This window comes from Trachypithecus francoisi, unplaced genomic scaffold (genome assembly GCF_009764315.1).
Source record: "Trachypithecus francoisi isolate TF-2019V2 unplaced genomic scaffold, Tfra_2.0 Lachesis_group15, whole genome shotgun sequence".
NCBI classification, from domain to species: Eukaryota; Metazoa; Chordata; class Mammalia; order Primates; family Cercopithecidae; genus Trachypithecus; species Trachypithecus francoisi.
The window spans coordinates 48,618,810-48,643,480 of NW_022681460.1; the positions used below are offsets into that span (position 1 = coordinate 48,618,810).

Consider the following 24,671-nt stretch of genomic DNA (forward strand, 5'->3'; position numbering starts at 1 on the left):
AACTGGAGAAGAAAATACTATACAATAAGAAAAACCTTCTTAATTCTCTTTAGAAGTTTAAGAAGTTAGTATCAGCGCCCTTTATGTCATGTGATCAAATAAAAAATTCAGAAATAATATAGAATACTGCACATATAGGAAGACTGGCCTTCAACATCTCCCATATAGAAGAAATAGGAATATATTCCATTTTAGTTTGTCACCACCTCACCTCACTTCACTTTAAGGAGTTGCTTATCTGGTTATTAAGCTTAAGAGAAGGCACATCCATAAATTTTATATCAAATCTCTAAAAATGGACATTAAATCATTTTTTCTCATTTATACATTATTTCATTCATTATAGTACTCCACAATTATTTCTGAAGTACATCACTAGAGTTTTGTGTTGTTGTGTTACAACATAAGAACTGATGTTTTTCCTTACCAATTCATATTCATCAAAAAGCTGTATGAGGGAGGGTGGAATGAACATATGAAAGCCCTGTAAAAAGGCATTGATCTGAGGCTGAATGGCTCTTGTCATTCGAAGTTCAGTAACAAGCTGGACGTACTCCGCCTATTGAAAAAGAAGTTTTCAAAATGACTTTTAAAAAATATTTTACATACTTAATGTTAATACAGTTCTTATTTAAGAGGTAAAGATTTAAATTAAAACTGACACCAACACTCATACATCTCAGCAAATCAGCAAGCCACCATTCACTAAGCTGTTCAGGCAAAAATTCTAGGGAACCAATCATCCATGACTTCTCTCACACCCTATTTCAGCTGATACTATCAGATTTACCTTTAAAAAAATACTCTCAATCTGACCTTGCCTCACTACCTTCATTTCAGCACACTGGTCCAAGCTATCATTACTTCTCATCTGAATTACTGCAACATCTGGTGTCCCTGTTTCTATTTTTGCCCCTGTACTGATGCTTCTCCCCATCTTAGCCAGAGTGATTTAAATATATATATATATGTATATATACACACAGATATGTATGTGTGTGTGTGTATGTATATATAAATATCTCAGATCAGGCAACTCTCTTGCTTAAAACCCTATAATGACTTCTCATGACATCTGGAGTAACATCCAAATTCCTTATCTAGTCTCTAAGGCCCTAAATGATCTGGCCTCTGCTTTGCTCTCTGATCTCACTTCTTTCATTCTCCCCCTAGTTCATTCATTCACTTAAGTCTAGTTTCACCGGCCTTCTGGCTACTTCCAAAACACAAACTTGTCTGGGCCCCACTGTGGTTATACTTCTAGGTCATTCTCACTGAAATGTCTCATTAGAATGTAATCTCTCTGCACACAGGGGCTTTGTTTTACCCGGATATATAGCAACTCCTAAAAAGTGGCTGCCACTTTGAAAGTATTCAAAAAGTATGTCATGAATGAATGCACACCATCATCAAATTCACTTAACACATACTTAGAACTTGATAAAATGGCTCTTTGTAGCATAGCCAATTTAATTCTGAGTTAAGGTAAGCTATGTATTCACCCATTTTATTTTAATATACATCATAACCATAGAAAATATTGTTACTTAAAATTTAACTGGTAATAAGCAGAGGGCACGGTGGCACATGCCTGTACTCCCAGTTACTAGGGGAGGCTGAGGTGGAAACATTGCTTGAGTCTAGGAGTTCAAGTATGCAGTGAACTATGACCATGCCACTACACTCCAACCCAGGCAACAGGGCGAGATCCTGTCTCTTAAAGAAAAAAAATAAAAAAAATTAACTGGTAATTTAAAAACTGTATTTTGGCTTAGAACAAAATGAATTATATACAGAGAGAAAGAGTATGTGTGTGTATACATATATAAACTATGAGATGTTATCATTTATATAGTTTTTTTAAATCATTATAAGTGAAACTTTGTGAGTTAAAAACAATATGCTGTAGCAGGTATATAGCTCCCACCTACTAGGAATTAAGACCCTAACAGGGAAGAAAGTCTGTTTTAGCCTTCTTCCTTTATTCTTTTTTTGGCACTCATCTGATGCTCTGTTCAAAAACAAACAAACAAACAAACAAACAAAACCCAATAAAAAAAAAAAACGGGGAAAAAAGACCAAAAAAAAAGGCACTGAGCCATCAAGTTCTATATGACTGCTAGCTATGAACTCTTCACAGCCCTCAGAGCTACAAAAGTGTCACAGTAGACTCCTCACAGCTCTCCCAAAACCCTGTGTGGCTCCTTGTACAATTTAACACAAGGAAAGCTACCATCTCTGCTATTCAATCTAGTATCACCCCAAATCCCACTTCCCACCAACCAAAGGTGCAAGTTTTTCTCTATTACATAGGAATTAATCAGCTACAAGTCACATATAGGCAGTTATTATAGAGAGGGAGACAGAAATGTGTACCCAACAGTCAAACTGAAACATACACTAAATTTCTAGAGTCCAACCCGAGAAATAACATATATAAAATATTTTATGGTGATTACAGCAGTGATATCTGCATTAGCACATGATTATATTTTAGTTTATGTCTACTCTCACTAACATTGTTCACTGGATGTACTAAAAGTTTTTTGCCCCCTTCATATAATTAATTATGCATCTGTGTTTTTTAAGATGCCAGGAAAGACCCTACTCTTCCCTAAAAAGACTTTTTCCCAAGAGGTTCTGGCTTTACAATCTTAAAGTGCGACTCAATAATCTCTGTGGAAGACCTTAACAAGTCATGAAGCATAAAAATAAAAGATTTATGAATTGCTCATGTGAACGTTACCTATTTTAATCGCATTCCATATCTATCAGAATAGTATACTTTTTTTACCAATTAATTCCTATTATTTCCTTCTACAGTCTATTTTTAAATTAATTTTTACAAATATAATACTTTCATCACACTTTTCCTTCCATTTCTTTTAGTATTTATTATTTTCCACATGTATTTCAGTAACCCAGTTCATAGCTATTGATATCAATTTGTGAAAATCAGTTCCTTCACATCCCAGTCTTCATGCTAATTAAGTAATTTAAATGTGAATGGCAGTTGAACTAAATTATTTTTCAATAAAATAATGAAATCCTAGCTATCATTAACCCTTAACTTTTCAGTAATATAAGAGTTTTTCAAATAGTTGAAAGATAGCTGTGTTTAATGGAAAACTCTAAGTCAAACTGCTTCTAAAATGTTCCCCTGCCTCGCTAAACAGTACATCTTCAAACAGAATAAAACAAATTAATATTATCTTGACAATACGATTATTACTATAAACACCCACTACTGTTACCCATTACATTTCAAGTGTTCATGTCATATAGAAATACACTGGCTAAGGGTTCTAAGGGCAGAGCTTTGGCATCTCACTAGGACTGAGTTCCGGGGGCAAGGGGTGACCGCCATGTCTGGAGTTCAGTCAACTCAGCTGCTCCTGCCTGCCAGCTTTGGAGAATACAGGCAGTACAGACAAGGTAGTGTCCCATTTAACGCAGCACATGTGCTCTACCAAAAAGCAGCCAGACTGCTGCTTTTGGCAAGTCCCTGATCCCATTCCTTGTGACTTGTTGAGATCTCCCAACAGGGGTCTCCAGCCACCTCTTATAGGTGCATGCAGGCCAACAACAGGTAAGTACCTACCCCCTGGGACAGAGCTTCCAGAGGAAGGACCTGCCTGCTATCTTTGCTGCTTCATGGCCTTCTCTGCTGATACCTCCAGGTATGGGAGAAACCAAGGCAACTGGGGTCTGGAGAGGACTCCCGGCAAACCACAGCAGCCCTACATAGAGTAAAGTGGCCAGACTACTAAAAGAAAAACAAATGAACAGAAAACAACATCATCAACAAAAAGACCCCACAAAAACCTCAGTTAAAGGTCAGCAACCTGAAAGAACAAAGGTAGATTAAGGCCAAAAAGATGAGAAAGAATCAATGCAAAAATGCTGAAAACTCAAAAAGCCAGAGTGCCTCTTCTCCTCCAAATGACCGCAACGCCTCTCCAGCAAAAGCACAGAACTGGTCTGAGGCTGAGATGGCTGAATTGACAGAAATAGGCTTCAGAAGGTGGGTAATAATAAACTACACTGAGCTAAAGGAGCATGTTTTAACCCAATGCAAAGAAGCTAAGAATCATGATAAAACAATACAGGAGCTGGTAGCCACAACAGTCAGTTTAGAGAGGAACATAACAGACCTGATGGAGCTGAAAAACACAACATGAGAACTTCACAATAAAATCACAAGTATCAGCAGCAGGACAGACCAAGTAGAGGAAAGAACCTCAGAGCCTGAAGACTATCTTTCCAAAATAAGACAGGCAGACAACAATAGAGAAAAAGGAACAAAAAGGAATTAATAAAACCTCCAAGAAATATGGGATTATGTAAAGAGACCAAACCTACAACTGATTGGGGTATCTGAAAGAGACAAGGAGAATGGAACCAAGTTGGAAAACAGACTTCAGAATATCATATAGAACTCGCCCAGATTATCAGGACAGGCTAATATTCAAATTCAGGAAATGCAGAGAACCCCAGTAAGATACTCCACAAAAAGATCAACCCCAAGACCTATAATCAGATGTGTCTTCCCATCAGATTCCCCAAGGCCACCAGATCCCCAAGGTCCAAATGAAAGAAAAGCTGTTAAGGGCACCCAGAGACAAAGGCCAGGTCACCTACAAAGGGAAACCCATCAGACTAATAGCAAACCTCTCAGCGAAAACCCTGCAAGCCAGAAGAGACTGGTGGCCAATATTCAACATACTTAAAGAAAAGAATTTCCAACTGAGAATTTCATATCTGACCAAACTAAGCTTTATAAGCAGAGGAGAACTAAGATCCTTTTCAGACAAGCGAAAGGTGAGGGAATTTGTTATACCAGTCCTGCCTTACAAGAGCTCCTGAAAAAAGAACTAAATATGGAAAGGAAAAATTGTTACCAGCCACTACAAAAACACACTGAAGTACACAGACCAGTGACACTATGAAGCAATCACATAAACCAAGCCTGCAAAATAACCAGCTAGCATCATCAAGACAGGATCAAATTCATACATAACAATACTAACGTTAAATGTAAATAGGTTAAATGCCCCAATTAAAAGACCAAGAATGGCAAGCTGGATGAAGGGCCAAGACCCATCAGTACGCTATCCTCAAGAGACACACACAAGCTCTTAACAAAGGGATGGAGGAAAATTTACCAAGCAAATGGAAAACAGAAAAAAGCAGGAGTTGCAACCCTAGATTTGACAAAAGAGACTTTAAACCAACAAAGATAAAAAAAAAAAAAAAAAAGACAAGGGCATTACATAATGGTAAAAGGTTCAATTCAACAAGAAGAGCTATCATAAATATATATGCACCCAACACAGGAGCACCCAAATTCATAAAACAAGTGCTTAGAGAACTGCAAAGAGACTTAGACTCCCACACAATAATAGTGAGAGACTTTAACACCCCACTAACAATATTAGACAGATCATCAAGACAGAAATTATTCTGGACCTGAACTCAGCTCCATATCAACTGGACCTGATAGATATCTACAGAACTTCCCACCCAAATTCAACAGAATATATATTCTTCTCATCACCACATGATACTTATTCTGAAATCGATCACATAATCAGAAGTAAAACTTTCCTTGGCAAATGCAAAAGAAATGAAATCATAACAAACAGTCTCTCAGACCACAGCACAATCAAATTAGAACTCACAATTAAGAAATTCACTCAAAACCACACAACTACATAGAAATTGAACAACCTGCTCCTGAGTGACTCTTGGGTAAACAACAAAATTATGGGAGAAACCAAGAAGTTATCTGAAACTAATGAGAACAAAGAGACAATGTGCCAGAATCTCTGGGATGCAGCTAAAGCAGTGTTAAGAGGGAAATTTATAGCACTAAATGCCCACATCAAAAAGCTAGAAAGATCTCAGGTTAACTACCTGACATCTCAACTAAAGAACTAGAGAGCCAACAGCAAACAGACCCCAATGCTGGCAGAAGACAATAACCAAGATCAGAAGTGAACTGAAGAAGATAGAGACAAAAAACAATCCTTCAAAAAATTCAATGAATCCAGGAGCTGATTTTTTGAAAACATTAATAAAATACATAGACCTCTAGCTAAACTAATGAAGAAAAGTGAAAAGAATGAAATAAACACAATCAGAAATTATAAGGAAGATATCACCACTGACCCCAAAGAAATATAAACAACTGGCCAGGCACGGTGGCTCACACCTGTAATCCCAGCACTGTGGGAGGCTAAGACGGGTGGATCACAAGGTCAGGATCACAAGGTTAGGAGTTCTAGAACAGCCAGGCCAGCATGGTGAAACCTCTTCTTTACTAAAAGCACAAAAAATTAGCCAGACATGGTGGTGCATGCCTGTAGTCTCAGCTATTCGGGAGGCTGAGGCAGGAGAATTGTTTGAACCCGGCAGGCAGAGGTTGCAGTGAGCTGAGGTCACGCCACTGCACTCCAGACTGAGCGACAGAGCAAGACTCCATCTCAAAATAAATAAACAAACAAACAACCATCAGAGAATACTGTAAATACTTGTATGCACATAAACTAGAAAATCTAGAAGAAATGGATAAACTCCTGGACACATACACCCTCCCAAGACTGAACCAAGAAGAAACTGAATCTCTGAATAGATCAAAAATAATGAGTTCTGAAATTGAGGCAGTAATAAATAGTCTACCAACTAAAAAAAAGCCCAGGACCAGATGGATTCACAGCTGAATTCCACCAGACATACAAAAAAGAGCTGGTACCATTTCTACTGAAACTATTCCAAAAAACTGGGGGGGAAAAAAAGGGACTCCTCCCTAACTCATTTTATGAGGCCAGCATCATCCTGATACCAAAACCTGGCAGAGAACACAACAAAAAAAGAAAACTTTAGGCCAATATCCCTGATGAACATCAATGCAAAAAATCCTCAATAAAATACTGGCAAATCAAATCCAGCAGCACATCAAAAGGACTATCCACCATGATCAAGTCTGCTTCATCACCACAATGCAAGGTTGGTTCAACATATGCAAATCAATAAATATGATTCATCACATAAACAGAACTAAAGACAAAAACCACATGATTATCTCAATACACACAGAAAAGGCCTTCAATAAAATTCAACATCCTTTCATGTTAGAAACTCTCAATAAAGTAGATATTGAAGGAACATACTTCAAAATAGTAAGAGACATCTATGACAAACCCATAACCAACATCATACTGAATGGGTAAAAGCTGAAAGGATTCCCCTTGAAAACCAGCACTAGACAAGGATGCCCTCTCTCACCACTCCTATCCAACAAAGTATTAAAAATTCTGACCAGAGCAATCAAGCAAGAAAAAGAAATAAAGGTATTCAAATAGGAAGAGAGGAAGTTGAATTATCTTTATTTGCAGATGACATGATCCTATAGCTAGAAAACCTCATCGTCTAAGCCAAAAAGCTTCTTAAGCGATAAGTAACTTCAGCAAAGTCTCAGGATATAAAATCAACGTGCAAAAATTGCTAGCATCCCTATACACCAACAACAGGCAAGCAGACAGCCAAATCATGAATGAACTCCCATTCACAACTGCTACCAAAAGAATAAAATACCTAGGAACACAGCTTAACAAGGAAAATGAGGACCTCTTCAAGGAGAACTACAAACCACTACTCAAAATAAATCACAGAGGACACAAACAAATGGAGAAACATTCCATGTTCATGGATAGGAAGAATCAAGATTGTGACAATGGCCATACTGCCCAAAGTAATTTAAAGATTCAATGCTATTCCCATTAAATTACAATTGGCATTCTTCACAGAATTAGAAGTTACTACATTAAAATTCATATGGAACCAAAAAAGAGCACAAATAGCTAGGGCAATCCTAAGCAAAAAGACCAAAGTTGGAGGCATCATGCTACCAGATTTCAAACTACACAAGGATACAGTCACCAAAACAGCATGGAACTGGTACAAGAACAGACACATAGACCAAGGAACAGAATACTCAGAAATAAGATCACATACCTACAACCATGTGATCTCTGACAAACTCAACAAAAGCAATGAGAAAAGACTCCCTGTTTAACAAATGGTGCTGAGTGCTGGCTGAGTGCAGAAAATTGAAACCGAACCCCTTCCTTACACCATATATAAAAATTAACTCAAGACGGATTAAAGACTTAAATGTAAAACCCAAAACTATAAAAACCCTAGAAGTAAATCTAGGTAATTCCATTCAGGACATAGGCACAGGCAAAGATTTCATGATGAATACACTAAAAGCAATTGCAACAAAAGCAAAAATTGACAAATGGCATCTATTTAAACTAAAGAGCTTCTGTACAGCAAAAGTAACTATCAGAGTGAACAGACAACCTACAGAATGGCAGAACATTTTTGCAATCTATTCATCTGACAAAGGTCTAATATCAGAGTCTACAAGGAACTGAAATTTACAAGAAAAAAAACAACCCCATTAAAAAGTGAGCAGATGACATAAACAGACACTTCTCAAAAGAAGTGGCCATGTGGCCAACAAACATATGGAAAAAAGTTTAACTTCATTGATCATTAGAGAAATACAAATCAAAACCACAATGAGATACCATCTCATGCCAGTCAGAATGGCTACTATTAAAAAGTCAAAAAACAACAGATGCTGGCAAGGTTGCAGAGAAAAGGGAACCGTTTTACACTGCTGGTGGGAATGTAAATTAATTAGTTCAATCACTATGGAAGACAGTGTGGCGATTCCTCAAAGACCTAGAGGCAGAAATAGCATTTGACCTAACAATCCCATTACTGGGTATATATGCAAATGAATACAAATCACTCTACTGTGAAGATACATGTTCATGTATGTTCACTCCAGCACTATTCACAATAGCAAAGACATGGAATCAACTTAAAAGCCCATCAATGATAGACTGATTGGATAAAGAAAATGTAGTACATATACACCATGGAATACTACACAGCCATAAAAAGGAACCAGATCATGTCCTCTGCAGGGACATAGAACTGGAAGCCATTATCCCCAGCAAACTTAATGCAGGAACAGAAAACCAAATACCACATGTTCTCACTTACAGAAGTGGGAGCTTAATGATGAGAACACATGGACACATGGGAGGGAACAACACACAGTGGGGCCTGTCAGAGTGGGAGAATGGGGGTCAGCAGAACATCCAGAAGAATAGTTAATGGATGCTGGGCTTAATACCTAGGTGATGGGTTGATCTGTGCAGCACACCACCATGGAACACGTTTAGGTGACAAAACTGCACATCCTGCACATGTACCCCCTGAACTTAAAAGTTGAAGAAAATAAAAGAAAGAAATACATGAGCTACACTTCCACTGCTTATGAACGTACCCAAGTGACTTTAGGCCTTTGCATAACTATTCCAAGTATTGCATATATGCTTTTAAAAGGAAAGAGTGTGCACATGTAGATGACAATTAGTCCATAAAACACTGGCACAAAGAGTTGCATGATTAAACATTAAATACAAACCAAGCCTATCATCTCACTTCGTTCTAAGATAATTAAAAGTTTATATATTCTCAACATCAAAAACATGATTAATGTCAGCCCTCTGTATCTGTGGGTTCTGCATCTATGGATTCAACCAAATTCAAGACAGGAATATTCAGGGAGAAAAAATGGATGGTTACATTTGTACTGAACATGTACAGACCTTCTGCTTTGTCATTATTCCATAAACAATACATTATAACAACTATTTACACAGCATTTATATTGTATTAGGTATTAGAAGGATGTATGTAGATTACATGCAAATACCACACCACATTCTAAAAGGGACTTGAGCATCTGTGGATTTTGATAAACAGAATTCTGGAACCAAAATCCCAGGGATACCAAGGGTCCACTACAGTTGAGGTGATGAATATGTTAATTAGCTTGATTTAATTAATCCACACTGTACTCCTAAGACACAAAATCACTTTTGTCCCATAAATACAACTATAATTTGTCCATTTATAATTAAAAATAAACATTTTTAAAAAGAGCTGATAACAGTTGGCAGTAGGGTATCTTTCATCTCTAACAGATGGCATATCCTAGGAAAATCATATTTGCTCCCACCTGAGTTTTTGAAGGCATAAAATACTAGAATCAAGGCTGGATGCGGTGACTCATGCCTGTAATCGCAGCACTTTGGGAGGCCGAGGTAGGCAGATCACCTGAGGTCAGGAGTTTGAGACCAGCCTGGCCAACACAGTGAAACCCTGTGTCTACTAAAATACAAAAATTAGCTGGGTGTGGTGGCATGTGCCTATAATCCCAGCTACTCAGGAGGCTGAGGCAGGAGAATCACTTGAACCTGGGAGATGGAGGTTGCAGTGAGCCGAGATCGTGCCACTGCACTCCAGCCTGGGTGACAGAGCGAGACTGCATCTCCAAAAAACAAAAAAAAATTCCTCCAATGGGAACTCAAAATTATGTCACGTTTCTTTTACAGGACTACATAGATACAAGAGAAAGGAGAGGCACTTTTTAAGGATGCAACATTTTTCAACAACTTATTCTTTATCAGTATACACTTACTATTAAAGTCACAAACTAGTTATAAGAATTGATAGTCTGATAAAAATCCGATTACTTCAGTTCATTAGAACAAATTCAGTCACTGAAAATAGTGATCGAAGAGCCGCTTCCAAGACGGCCGAGTAGGAACAGCTCTGGTCTACAGCTCCCAGAGAGATTGACACAGAAGATGGGTGATGTCTGCATTTCCAATTGAGGTGACTTCATTGGGACTGGTTGGACAGTGGGTGCAGCCCAAGGAGGGCGAGACAAAGCAGGACAAGGTGTCACCTCACCCAGGAAGCGCAAGGCGTCAGGGGATTTCCCTTTCCTAGCCAAGGGAACTTGTGACTAACTGTACCTGGAGGAATGGTACACTCCTGCCCAAATAATCCGTTTTCCCCACGGTCTTCGCAACCGGCAGACCAGGAGATTCCCTCCTGTGCCTGGCTCAGAGGGTCCCATGCCCACGGAGCCTTGCTTGCTGCCAGCACAGCAGTCTGAGATTGACCTGGGTCACTGGAGCTTGGTGGGGAGAGGGGTGTCCGCCATTGCTGAGGCTTGAGTAGGAGGTTCTATGCTCACAGTATAAACAAAGAGGCAGGGAAGCTCGAACTGGGCAGAGCCCATTGCAGCTCAGCAAGGCCTACTGCCTCTCTAGATTCCACTTCTGGGGACAGGACATATGTAAACAAAAACCAGCAGACAGCTACTCCAGACTTAAACATCCCTGCCTGACAGCTCTGAAGAGAGCAGTGGTTCTCACAGCACGGCATCTGAGCTCTGAGAATGGACAGACTGCCTCCTCAAGTGGGTCCCTGACTCCTGTGTAGCCTGACTGTACACCTCACACAGGCGGGTGCCCCTCTGTGGCGAAGCTTCCAGAGGAAGGAACAGGCAGCGATATTTGCTGTTCTGCAGTCTCCGCTAGTGATACCCAGGCAAACAGGGTCTATAGTAGACCTCCAGTAAACTCCAACAGACCTGCAGCTAAGGGGCCTGTCTGTTAGAAGGAACACTAACAAACAGGAAGAGCATCAACATCAACAAAAAGGACATTCACACCAAAACCTCATCCATAGGTCACCAACATCAAAGACCAAAGGTAGATAAAACCGCAAAGATGGGGAGAAACCAGAGCAGAAAGGCTGAAAATTCCAAAAACCAGAACACCTCCTCGCCTCCAAAGGAACTCAACTCCTAGCCAGCAACGGAACAAAACTGGATAGAGAATGAGTTTGATGAACTGGCAGAAATAGGCTTCAGAAGGTCGGTAATAACAAACTTCTCCAAGTTAAAGGAGCATGTTCTAACCCATCACAAGGAAGATAAAAACCTTGAAAAAAAAGGCTAAATGAATGGCTAACTAGAATAACCAGTGTAGAGAAGAGCTTAAATGACCTGACGGAGCTGAAAACCACAGTATGAGAACTTTGTGAAGCATACACAACCTTCGATAGCCGATTTGATCAAGTGGAAGAAAAGATATCAGGGATTGAAGATCAAATTAATGAAATAAAGTGAAAAGACAAGATTAGAGAAAAAAAGAAACAAAAGAAACTAACAAAGCCTCCAAGAAATACGGGACTATGTGAAAAGACCAAGTATATGTTGGACTGGTGCGCCTGAAAGTGACCGGAAGAATGGAACCAAGTTAGAAAACACTCTTCGTGAACAGGCAACGTACAGAATGGGAGAAAATTTTTGCAATCTACTCATCTGACAAAGGGCTAATATCCAGAACCTACAAAGAACTCAAAACAAATTTACAAGAAAAAAAAACCCCATCAAAAAGTGGGCAAAGGATATGAACACACACTTCTCAAAAGAAGACATTTATGCGGCCAACAGACACATGAAAAAATGCTCATCATCACTAGCCATCACAGAAATGCAAATCAAAACCACAATGAGATACCATCTCACACCAGTTAGAATGACAACCATTAAAAAGTCAGGGAACAACAGGTGCTGGAGAGGATGTGGAGAAATAGGAACACTTTTATATTGTTGCTGGGACTGTAAACTGGTTCAACCATTGTGGAACACAGTGTGGTAATTCCTCAAGGATCTAGAACTAGAAATACCATTTGACCCAGCCATCCCATTACTGAGTATATACCCAAAGGATTATAAATCATGCTGCTGTAAAGACACATGGACACATATGTTTATTGTGGTACTATTCACAATAGCAAAGACTTGGAACCAACCCAAATGTCCATCAATGACAGACTGGATTAAGAAAATGTGGCACATATACACCATGGAATACTATGCAGCCATAAAAAAGGATAAGTTTGTGTCCTTTGTAGGGAGATGGATGCAGCTGGAAACCATCATTCTCAGCAAACTAAAACCATCATTCTCAGCAAACTATCGCAAGAACAGAAAACCAAACACCACATGTTCTAACTCACAGGTGGGAATTGAACAATGAGAACACTTGGACACAGGAAGGGGAACATCACACACTGGGGCTTGTCGTGGGGTGCAGGGAGGGGGGAGGGATAGCATTAGGAGATATACCTAATGTAAATAACGAGTTAATGGGTGCAGCACATGTATACATATGTAACAAACCTGCATGTTGCACACATGTATCCTATAATTTAAAGTATAATTAAAAAAAAAAAAGAAAACACTCTTCAGGATATTATCTAGGAGAACCCCAACCTAGCAAGGCAGGCCAACATTCTAATTCAGGAAATACAGAGAACACCACAAAGATACTCCTCGAGAAGAGCAACCCCAAGACATTAACTGTCAGATCCACCAAGGTTGAAATGAAGGAAAAAATGTTAAGGGCAGCCAGAGAGAAAGGTCAGGTTACCCACAAAGGGAAGCCCATCAGACTAACAGCGGATCTCTCTGCAGAAACCCTACAAACCAGAAGAGAGTGGGGTCCAATATTCAGTATTCTTAAAGAAAAGAATTTTCAACCCAGCATTTCATATCCAGCCAAACTAAGCTTCATAAGTGAAGAGAAATAAAATCCTTTACAGACAAGCAAATGCTGAGACTCTGTCACCACCAGGCCTGACTTGCAAGAGCTCCTGAAGCAAGCACTAAACATGGAAAGTAACAACTGGTACCAGCCACTGCAAAAACAAGCCAAACTGTAAAAACCATCGATGCTATGAAGAAACTGCATCAATTAACAGGTGAAATAACCAGCTAGCATCATAATGACAGGATCAAATTCACACATAACAATACAACTTAAATGTAAATGGGCTAAATGCCCCAATTAAAAGACACAGACTGGCAAATTGGATAAAGAGTCAAGTCACATCAGCGTGCTGTATTCAGGAGACTCATTTCACTTGCAAAGACACAAAGGCTCAAAAAAGAGGGATGGAGGAAGATATACCAAGCAAATAGAAAGCCGAAAAAAAAAAAAAAAAAAAAGGCAGGGGTTGTAATCCTGATCTCTGATAAAACAGACATTAGACCAAAGAAGATCAAAACAGACAAGGAAGGGCATTACATAATGGTAAAGGGATGAATGCAACAAGGACAGCTAAATATCCTAAATATATATGTACCCAATACAGGAGCACCCAGATTCATAAAGCAAGTCCTTAGAGACATACAAAGAGACTTAGACTCCCACACAATAATGATGGGAGACTTTAACACCCAACTGTCAATATTAGACAGATCGAGACAGAAGGTTAACAAGGTTATCCAGGACTTGAACTCAGCTCTATACCAAGCAGACCTAATAGACATCTACAGAACTCTCCACCCCAAATCAAGAGAATATACATTCTTCTTAGCACCACACTGCACTTATTCTAAAACTGACCACACAATTGAAAGTAAAACACTTCTCAGAAAATGTAAAACAACAGAAATCACAATAAACTGTCTTTCAGAGCACAGTGCAATCAAATTAGAACTCAGGATTAAGAAACTCACTCAAAACCGCACAAATACATGGAAACTGAACAACCTGCTCCTGAATGACTACGGGGTAAATAATGAAAGTAAGTCAGAAATAAAAATGTTCTTTGAAACCAATGAGAACAAAGACACAACGTCCCAGAATCTCTGGGACACATTTAAAGCAGTGTGTAGAGGGAAATTTATAGCACTTAAAGCCCACAAGAGAAAGCAGGCGAGATCTAAAATCAACACCCTAACATCACAATTAAAAGAACTAGAGAAGCAAGAGCAAACAAATTCAAAAGCTAGCAGAATACAAAAAATAACTAAAATCAGAGCAGGATTGAAGGAGATAGGAATATGAAAAACGCTTCAAAAAAATCAGTAAATCCAGGAGCTGGTTTTTTGAAAAGATCAACAAAATAAACAGACCAGTAGTAAGACTAATAAAGAAGAAAAAGAGAAGAATAAAATACATGCAATAAAATTATAAAGGGGATATCAGCACCAATCCTACACAAATACAAACTACCATCAGAGAATACTATAAACATCTCTATGCAAATAAACTAGAAAATATAGAAGAAATGGATAAATTCCTAGACACATACACCCTCCCAAGACTAAACCAGGAAGAAGTTGAATCTCTGAATATATCAATAACAGGTTCTGAAATTGAGGCAATAATTAATAGCCTATCAACCAAAAAAAGTCCAGGACCAGACGGATTCACAGCCGAATTCTATCAGAGGTACAAAGAGGAGCTGGTACCATTCCTTCTGAAACTATTCCAATCAATAGAAAAAGAGGGAATCCCCCCTAACTCATTTTATGAGGCCAGCATCATCTTGACACCAAACCTGGCAGAGACACAACAAAAGAGAATTTCAGACCAATATCCCTGATGAAAATCAATGCAAAAATACTCAATAAAATACTGGCAAACCAAATCCAGCAGCACATCAAAAAGTTTATCCACCACGATTAAGTCGACTTCATCCCTGGGATGCAAGGCTGATTCACCATACACAAATCAATAAATGTAATCCACATAAACAGAACCAACGGCAAAAACCACATGATTATCTCAATAGATGCAGAAAAGGCCTTCGACAAAATTCAACAGCCTTTCATGCTAAAAACTCTCAATAAACTAAGAATTGATGGAATGTATCTCAAAATAGTAAGAGCTATTTATTGAAAACTCGCACAAGACAAGGATGCCATCACTCACCCCTCCAATTCAACATAGTATTGGAAATTCTGGCCAGGGCAATCAGGCAAGAGAAAGCAATAAAGCACATTCAAATAGGAAGAGAGGAAATCAAATTGTGTCTGCTTGCAGATGACATGATTGTATATTTAGAAAACCCCATTGTCTCAGCCCAAAATCTCAAGCTGATAAGCAACTTCAGCAAAGTCTCAGGATACAAAATCAATGTGCAAAAATCAGAAGCATTCCTATACACCAATAATAGACAAACAGAGAGCCAAATCATGAGTGAACTCCCATTCACAATTGCTATTAAGAGAATAAAATACCTAGGAATCCAACTTACAAGGGATGTGAAGAACTTCTTCAAGGAGAACTACAAACTGCTGCTTTAAGGAAGTAAGAGAGGACACAAACAAATAGAAAAACATTCCATGCTCATGGATAGGAAGAAGCAATATTGTAAAAATGGCCTTATTGCCCAAAGTAATTTATAGATTCAATCAAGCTATCTCCATCAAGCTACCATTCACTTTCTTCACGGAATTGGAAAAAACTACTTTAAACTTCATATGGAACCAAAAAAGAGCCCGCATAGCCAAGACAATCCTGGGCAAGAAGAACAAAGCTGGAGGCATCACGCTACCAGACTTCAAATTATACTACAAGGCCACAGTAACCAAAACAGAAAGGTACTGGTACCAAAACACATATATAGACCAATGGAACAGAACAGACACCTCAGAAGTAACACCACACATCTAATACCATCTGATCTTTGACAAACCTGACACACACAAGCAATGGGAAAAGATTCCCTTTGTAATAAATGGTTTGGGGAAAACTGGCTAGCCATATGCAGACAACTGAAACTGGACCCGTTACTTACACCTTATACAAAAATCAACTCAAGATAGATAAAAGACTTAAACGTAAGACCTAGGACCATAAAATCCTACAAGAAAACCTAGGCAATACCATTCAGGACATAGGCATGGGCAAAGACTTCATGTCTAAAACACCAAAAGCAATGGCAACAAAAGCCAAAACTGACAAATGGGATCTAATTAAAGAACTTCTGCACAGCAGAAGAAACTACCATCAGAGTGAACAGGCAACCTACAGAATGGGAGAAAATTTTTGCAATCTATCCATCTGACAAAGGGTTAATATTCAGACTCTACAAAGAACTTAAACAAATTTACAAGAAAAAAACAACCCTGTCAAAAAATGGGCAAAGGATATGAACACACACTTCTCAAAAGAAGACATTTATGCAGCCAACAGACATGAAAAAATGCTCATCATCACTGGTCATCAGAGAAATGCAAATCAAAACCACAATGAGATACCATCTCACACCAGTTAGAATGGCAATCATTCAAAAGTCAGGAAACAACAGATGCTGGAGACGTTGTGGAGAAACAGGAACACTTTTACACTTTGGTGGGAGTATAAATTAGTTCAATCATTGTGGAAGACTGTGGCGACTCCTCAAGGATCTAGAACTAGAAATACCATTTGACCCAGCAATCCCATTACTGGGCATACACCCAAAGGATTATAAATCATGCCACTATAAAGACACATACACACTTACGTTTGCTGCAACACTGTTCACAATAGCAAATACTTGGAACCAACCCAAATGTCCATCAATGATAGACTGGATTAAGAAAATGTGGCACATATACACCATGGAATACTATGCAGCCATAAAAAATGAGTTCATGTCCTTTGCAGGGACACGGATGAAGCTGGAAACCATCATTCTCAGCAAACTATCACAAGGACAGAAAATCAAACACCACATGTTCTCACTCATAAGTGGGAGTTGAATAATGCGAACACATGGACACAGGGAGGGGAACATCACACACCAAGGCCTGCTGGGGGTGAAGGGCTAGGGGAGGGATAACATTACGAGAAATACCTAAAGTAGGTGAGGGTCTGATGGGTGCAGCAAACCACCATGGCACGTGTATACCTATGTAACAAACTTGCACATTCTGCACCTGTAACCCAGAACTTAAATATAATTTTTTAAAAAAGGCCAGGTGTGGTGGCACACGCCTGTAATCCCAGCATTTTGGGAGGCCGAGGTGGGCGGATCACGAGGTCAGGAGATCAAGACCATCTGGCTAACACGGTGAAACCCCATCTCTACTAAAAATACAAAAAATTAGCTAGGCGTGGTGGCGGGCGCCTGTAGTCCCAGCTACTCAGGAGCCTGAGGCAGGAGAATGGCATGAACCTCGGAGGCGGAGCTTGCAGTGAGCCGAGATCACGCCAATGACAGATTCCAGCCTGGGCGACAGAGTAAGACTCCGTCAAAAACAAACAAACAAAAAAAAAGAATCGGTCAAATAAGAAATAAACAAATTTCCAGCAAATAAAAAAGAAAATACTGATCAGGTTACCATTTTATAGGTTTGGTGATTTTTAAAGTGAATTTCTAGAATATACTATCTAAAATGCAAGGAAAATGTGTTTTCATTGTTGACCAGAAGATACCAAAAAGTCATTCAAATCCACCTAATAACACACACGTATACTCAACATGAAAAACCGTAGACTTACACTATCTGTTTTAAAAGTTTTCAGAGTAGTAAAAAAACAAATCTCATAGTACAGATTGAGTATCCCTTATCCAAAATGCTTGGGACCATAAGCATTTCAGATTTCAAAGTGTTTTGGATTTTGGAATATCTGTATATACAAAATGAGTTATCTTGGGAATGACACCCAAGTCTAAATTACATGAATTTGTTTCATTGAACCATCAGAAAGTAAAGGCATCACTATCTCAGCCACCCATGTAGACACAATCTGTGGTCGTTTGACATCACCATCATTCCTGACCGAATTTACCTGCTACCAATAAGCAATCATTTTCTTATACTTACTCACACCTAACTACTTAATGGCTTAAAAAAAAAAAAAAAAAGTATACCATTAATACAGTGAAAAACATCACATGTTCAGGGTAGCTAAAGCAGCACAGAGGCATCACCAGAATATCTGTGCCAGCTGTTAAACAGAAGCAACAAAAAACAGCAGGCTTTCCGTCTCCACTTGGAATGCTTTGTTTTGATTAGAAGGTACTGTAGGTCAGGCTCAGTGGCTCATGCCTGTAATCCCAGCACTTTGGGAGGCTTGAGGTGGGAGGATCACTTGAGGTCAGGATATCGAGACCAGCCTGGCCTAGATGGTGAAAACTCATTCCTACTAAAAACACAAAAATTAGGCAGGTGTGGTGGTGGGCACCTGTAATCCTAGCTACTCGAGAGGCTGAGGCAGAACTGTTTGAACCCAGGAGGCAAAGGTTGCAGTGAGTAGAGATCACACCACTGCACTCCAGCCTGGGTGACACGGCAAGACTTTATCTTGGGAAAAAAAAAGTACTGTACACCTCTTTTTTTTTTTTTTTTTTTGTGAGACAGAGTCTCACTGTGTTGCCCAGGCTGGAGTGCAGTGGCGCTGTGATCTCGGTTCACCGCAACCTTTGCCTCCTGGGTTCAAGCAATTCTCCTGCCTCAGCCTCCCGAGTAGCGGGGATTACAAGCATGCACTACCATGCCCAGCTAATTTTTGTATTTTTAGTAGAGACGGAGATTCACCATGTTGGTCAGACTGGTCTCAAACTCGACCTCAGGTGATCCACTCACCTCGGCCTCCCAAAGTGCTGGGATTACAGGTGTGAGCCACTGTGCCCGGTCTGTACACTATTTTATGTTTTAAGGTGAGAAGAAGCAATTGAGAGAACAGCAAGTGGGTCTTCTACGAATGAGGAGTCATTCTGCTGTATGGATTTTTAAATGTTTCCTCTAGGGTTATCTGCCTCATTAACATGGTGTTTGCGGCCGGGCGTGGTGGCTCAAGCCTGTAATCCCAGCACTTTGGGAGGCCGAGACGGGCGGATCACGAGGTCAGGAGATCAAGACCATCCTGGCTAACACGGTGAAACCCCGTCTCTACTAAAAAAAATACAAAAAACTAGCCGGGCGAGGTGGCGGGCGCCTATAGTCCCAGCTACTCAGGAGGCTGAGGCAGGAGAATGGTGTGAACTCGGGAGGTGGAGCTTGCAGTGAGCTGAGATCCGGCCACTGCACTCCAGCCTGGGTGACAGGGCAAGACTCCGTCTCAAAAAAAAAAAAAAAATGGTGGTTGCCTTAGAAACCTCTCTTTGATTTTATAAACTAACATGATTTCTTGTTGTTGTGAATGCCATATTTTCACCATGTCAACTATAGGCACTTCTTCAGTTTTAACGTTATCTTCATCATCACTATTATCACCACCACCTTCATTTGGAACAATTTTGGTTACTTCATCATCAATGAATGAGCAATTGGAGCCTCATAACCAGTGTTACAAACTTTTTCAATATCCACTTCTTTCTGCTCACTAACAAACTCTGAAGGTGTATTGTTTTGGTTATGTAGGGCAGTCAGACATCATTTCTTTCACTTGACATATAGAATCCTTCAAAGTCACACCTTTGCTCATCAACATCACTGAACATAGTTGCAGGCCAGAGATTGTGCCAGGCATGCACAATTGTGTCTTTACTCACTGTGTTCCAAGCACTGGCAACAGCATATACAACATCCTTCATATTAAACTCCCTTTGAAAACCTTGCACAATTACAATTCTGTTCACTGATGCTAGCAGTCTATGCAACAAAGTGTTATATTTATTTTTCATTGATCTAATGTGACTGATTCAGTCACATGGCTGAATTAATGAAGTCACATCTGAGGCAAAGTACATGGCAAAAACATTATTTTTGATGAGAATTTCAGCTGGATGATGAACAGAGCAGTTGTTTGGGAGTAACAAAGTCTTGCAGTCACCATGCAGTCCAGCTTCCCTGCAGTAAACACAAGCCACTGGTATAAAATATTTTCCCTGGTGATCCATGCCTTTTTGCTAGCATAATAATGGACTGGTAAGAAATTAATTCCTTGAAGAGATTGAGAACACAAGCTTTTGCCTATCACAGCAAATTTACACTTAAAACACTTGCCAGTTGCACTAGCACATCCCTGCACATTTATTCTGTCCTTGGTAGCCTTAATTACTGTAGGGGCTGTCTCATTAGCGGTAGTCAGTGTCCTTCTGAGTCAACAACAACAAAACAGTGATGTTTTAACAGCAATATAGACTTGTTCCGGCATCAGATTTTCATCAGCAATGACCATGGCAAATTCCTCAATGAATTTCACCCCCGTTTTGTGATCAGAAGCCCTATTGCCACAAATCTTTAAAAAATGAATATCATGTCTTTTCTTAAATTTCTGCAACCAGACTGTTGAAAAGTCACAGTTCCCTTCAATTTTCACTTCATTATGATAGATCTTTGCTTGTTTTATGATCGGCATACCATTAAGTGGTATGTGTTCACTGTTTTGCTGACAAATTCACTCTTTAAATACACAATTGAGATCTTCAGTTTTAGCTTTATGCAGTGTTATTTTATTTTTCATTAACTTCTTTTCATCAAGTTTGGCACAGAACTTCAACAGTTTATTCTTTTGTTTCTTCAAGTCATATAGTGTGGTCATTCCAACACCATCCTCTTCTGTAGGACATTTCACATTTATATAGCTGTCCAGTTTCTCCAACAGCTTGACTTTCTGTGCTATGGATAAAGACAAATGCTCCCTCTTTTTCCTGTCACTGTTACCCACGGGGGTATCTGAAGGCCTTTTTGATATTCCCAACGATATCTCTGCACCACAAAACAGAAAATAAGCAAAATAAAATAAAATACGTGAGTAATGCACAAATGCACACAGGACTTGGCCCCACGTGGGACACTGTGGGGAACCAGCGCCTGGCATATCCATCCTGCACGTGTGTCATTTTATTACCCTTGTGGGTATGCTTGCATGAGGGAATCTTGGTGTGTTGAAGGAAAAATATATATGCAGCAGAAGGGGGCTGGGAGGGTCTTTTTCCCTTTGGGGATGCTGAAACAACTGTATGTTGCATGCTTGTGTTCTGAGTGCCCCCAGTCATATGAGATCAAGTATGGGATTTACCACTTACGGCTTCATGTCAGTACTCAAGAAGTTTCAGACTCTGGGGTATTCTGAATTATGGATGCTCAACCTGTATACTTTTCTAAAGATGCATATAAAGAATCCACTTTAAGTCAATAATCTATGGATAAAAGTCTGTATTTTGTGCTTGTATGTGCATTAAATGTGTATGTTAAATAAATCATGCAAAGCTAGCATTAAAAATTTAATCATGTAAGACTAGCAAGAAAACCATATTAAAATGAAATCGACAAAACATACTAAATTTGTATTTGCTCCTTTGCTCATATTCACTGCCTTGGTAAATGAGAAGCCTAGCAGTTACACTGTCTTACAGACATCCATTTAAAATAAGAAAACATCAGTTACAAATTTTGTGCCCTTGGGCAGTTATTTAATTTCTAAAGAAATGCAGTGTTGTAGTTACAAGCAGGCTTGAGTGCTTGCCTCAGCAGCACATATGCTAATACTGGAACTATACAGAGAAGACTAGGATGGCCCCTGCACAAGCAGGCTTGAAATTTACAGACTGCATGGAGAAAGCTACTTAGCTCCTATACGATTCTGTTTCCTCACCTGTAGAAAGGGGTATCTCCACCTCACAGAGTTAAGTATAATACCCGTAAGGCACACCAAACAGTGCCTAGCGCATTATAAAAACCTAATAAATGTCAAATGTTTTAATATTAAGGCTGTTTCCACACTAAATAAAGAGAAATAGCTATCTCAAGAAATACCTATCTCTCATTTCCTGTTACAGGAAATGAGAAACACAAAGAACATGGTTCAGATATATGAAACACACAAAGTACTCAATAAGTAGTCATTATTGTCACTAAAAAACAGAGCTAATGATAATGAGGTTGATGAAGAGTAGGATGACAACACTATCAGACATTAGGTGGCCCAATCCACAACAGTGACAGTTATCCTTGAGTCCTTCCTCTTTCTCATCTTCCCGATTACCAAGTTCTATAAATTCTATTATCCTCAAAAGCTTAAAAGCTATTCCATTTTCTCCATCTTCACTGCCACTTGCCTTACATAATTCCTCATGCATGCTTCCCCAAACCAAAATGCCACAACCTCCTCTCAGTTGTCCTGACTCCAGGACCACCCCATTTCAACCCATTCTTCACACTCTAAGCTGAGTTTGGTTGTTTCTTTCTTTTTTTTTTAACTGAAATTTGATCATGTCACTTCCCTCTTTAACATCTGCAATCATCTCCACAGACTTCAGAATAATTTTCAAAGTACTACTTGTGGATGCAAAGTCTTTCAGAATTTGGCCACTTTCTCCCTTCCCCACATCATCTTTTTCTACTTGCTTACTTTGCAATCTAAGCTAAGCTCCACAACTCTGATCTACTTGTGGTTTCCCAAACACAGCATGCTCTGTCACCTCTGTGCTTTCCTGTAAGCCCAGAACATTTCCTTTTTCCCATCCTTACTCCTACTTGACCGCTTAATGTTTCACCTCTATAATTCAACTTCCATACCACTTCATCCATTCCCTGATACCCTGACCCATCTTACTCCTATCTTCTTTTTTTCTTCTCCCAGCCTGGATGAACTTTATGACTAATATTATAAAAGTGATGTTAACATTTAAACCCCTATAGCTTCAATTTTAAACACTAGAATTGAAAATATGAGCAAAAGAGGCCATATTCTAACTAAGAGATTATATTTCAAATGTGGAACTAATACATATATACATTTGCCTATATTACTTGTATTTATTTAACATATTGTTTTTTAAATTAAAGGTATTTTCATCTATTTAGTTTCACTTTATAATCATCAAAGTCTTTTAATAAAACTTGGGAATAAGTGCCTCCCCCACGTGGAGATCAGTTTACACAGGCCCTCTAACAAGTTTAGCAAGTCATTTAAGGTTGAATAGTTCAAAATTACAAAAGTTGAACTCTAAACATGACGAAAAACTTTCTACCTATAAAGTAAAAAGCTGACTCTAAAGTAACAGAAAAGTTCATAACAGAATATATAAGCAAAAAAAAAAAAAAAAAAGAATCAAAAATCAATAGTATTTCTAAGAAACAGGGTTTGAAAATTTTAAAGTAACATTTTGTAAATTGAATATCTTAACAATTTTAAGCAAGGTAAAATGTGATGTGTTTCTAAAGATTTTTAAGAGTTTTACATGAATCAGGTTGCTTATTAAATAAGCACTGTATGTTGAAACCTCAATAATTTGATATACAATTACTATACTGGTAACATTAGAAAAAAGAGGCTCGATTTATTGCGAGAAATGTTTATATCAAAAAAAAGAAAGCTGAGAATGTATAACATTAATAATCAAGACTCTGCTATTAACACTCCTAATTATTTAAAAAAGTTAGCCTCTAATTAACAAGCAATTAAACAAAATGTAAATATATAAAGTATTAAACTGAGAAACTAAAGTTTCAAGCTCTTTAATATTAAAATAGTATTCCCGCCTCTGGTGAGATGCACAATGAAGGGTATAGCCTCAATGTGAGCATATTCTTATTCTTATTTAGTCAATATTTTCCTTCTTTCTAGATTTCATTAAAATACACAAATATAAAAAAATTAACAATATTTTAAAAATCTAAACAAAAATCATGTCATAGTAAGAGGGGGTGCTGCTAGGATATGCAAGCATAAATATAGATATACCTCATACAAACATTTTTTTCTTTTTTAAGAGACAGGATGTTGCTCTGTCACTCAGGCTGGAGGGCAGTGGTGTCATCTTGGCTCATTGTAGCCTCGAGCTCCAGGGCTCAAGTGATCCTCCCACCTCAGCCTCCAGAATAGCTAGGACTGCAGTCACATAAAACTAGGCCTGGCTAATTTCTTTTATTTTTTGTAGAGACAAGGTCTCACTATGTTGCTCAGGCTTGTTTGGAACTCCTGGCCTTAAGCAATCCCCCTGCCTCCCAAAACACTGGAATATAATTATTACTGGATCTTTCTACTTTG

General features: G+C 38.8%; 1 protein-coding gene and 1 non-coding gene across 16 annotated transcripts in view; one reads left to right on the forward strand and one right to left on the reverse strand.

The window, feature by feature from the left end:
• HACE1 (HECT domain and ankyrin repeat containing E3 ubiquitin protein ligase 1) overlaps positions 1-24,671 on the reverse strand; it is a 126,788-nt gene that overhangs the window by 11,493 nt on the left and 90,624 nt on the right. For all 15 annotated transcript variants that reach the window (XM_033234715.1, XM_033234711.1, XM_033234703.1 and 12 more), the window contains one exon: positions 428-559. In XM_033234715.1, the coding sequence (XP_033090606.1) occupies positions 428-559 (132 nt within the window). The remainder of the gene's footprint in view (positions 1-427; positions 560-24,671) is intronic.
• Positions 22,138-22,247, forward strand: LOC117098145. The gene has a single exon (XR_004443204.1). It is a non-coding gene; the product is annotated as a U6 spliceosomal RNA (small nuclear RNA).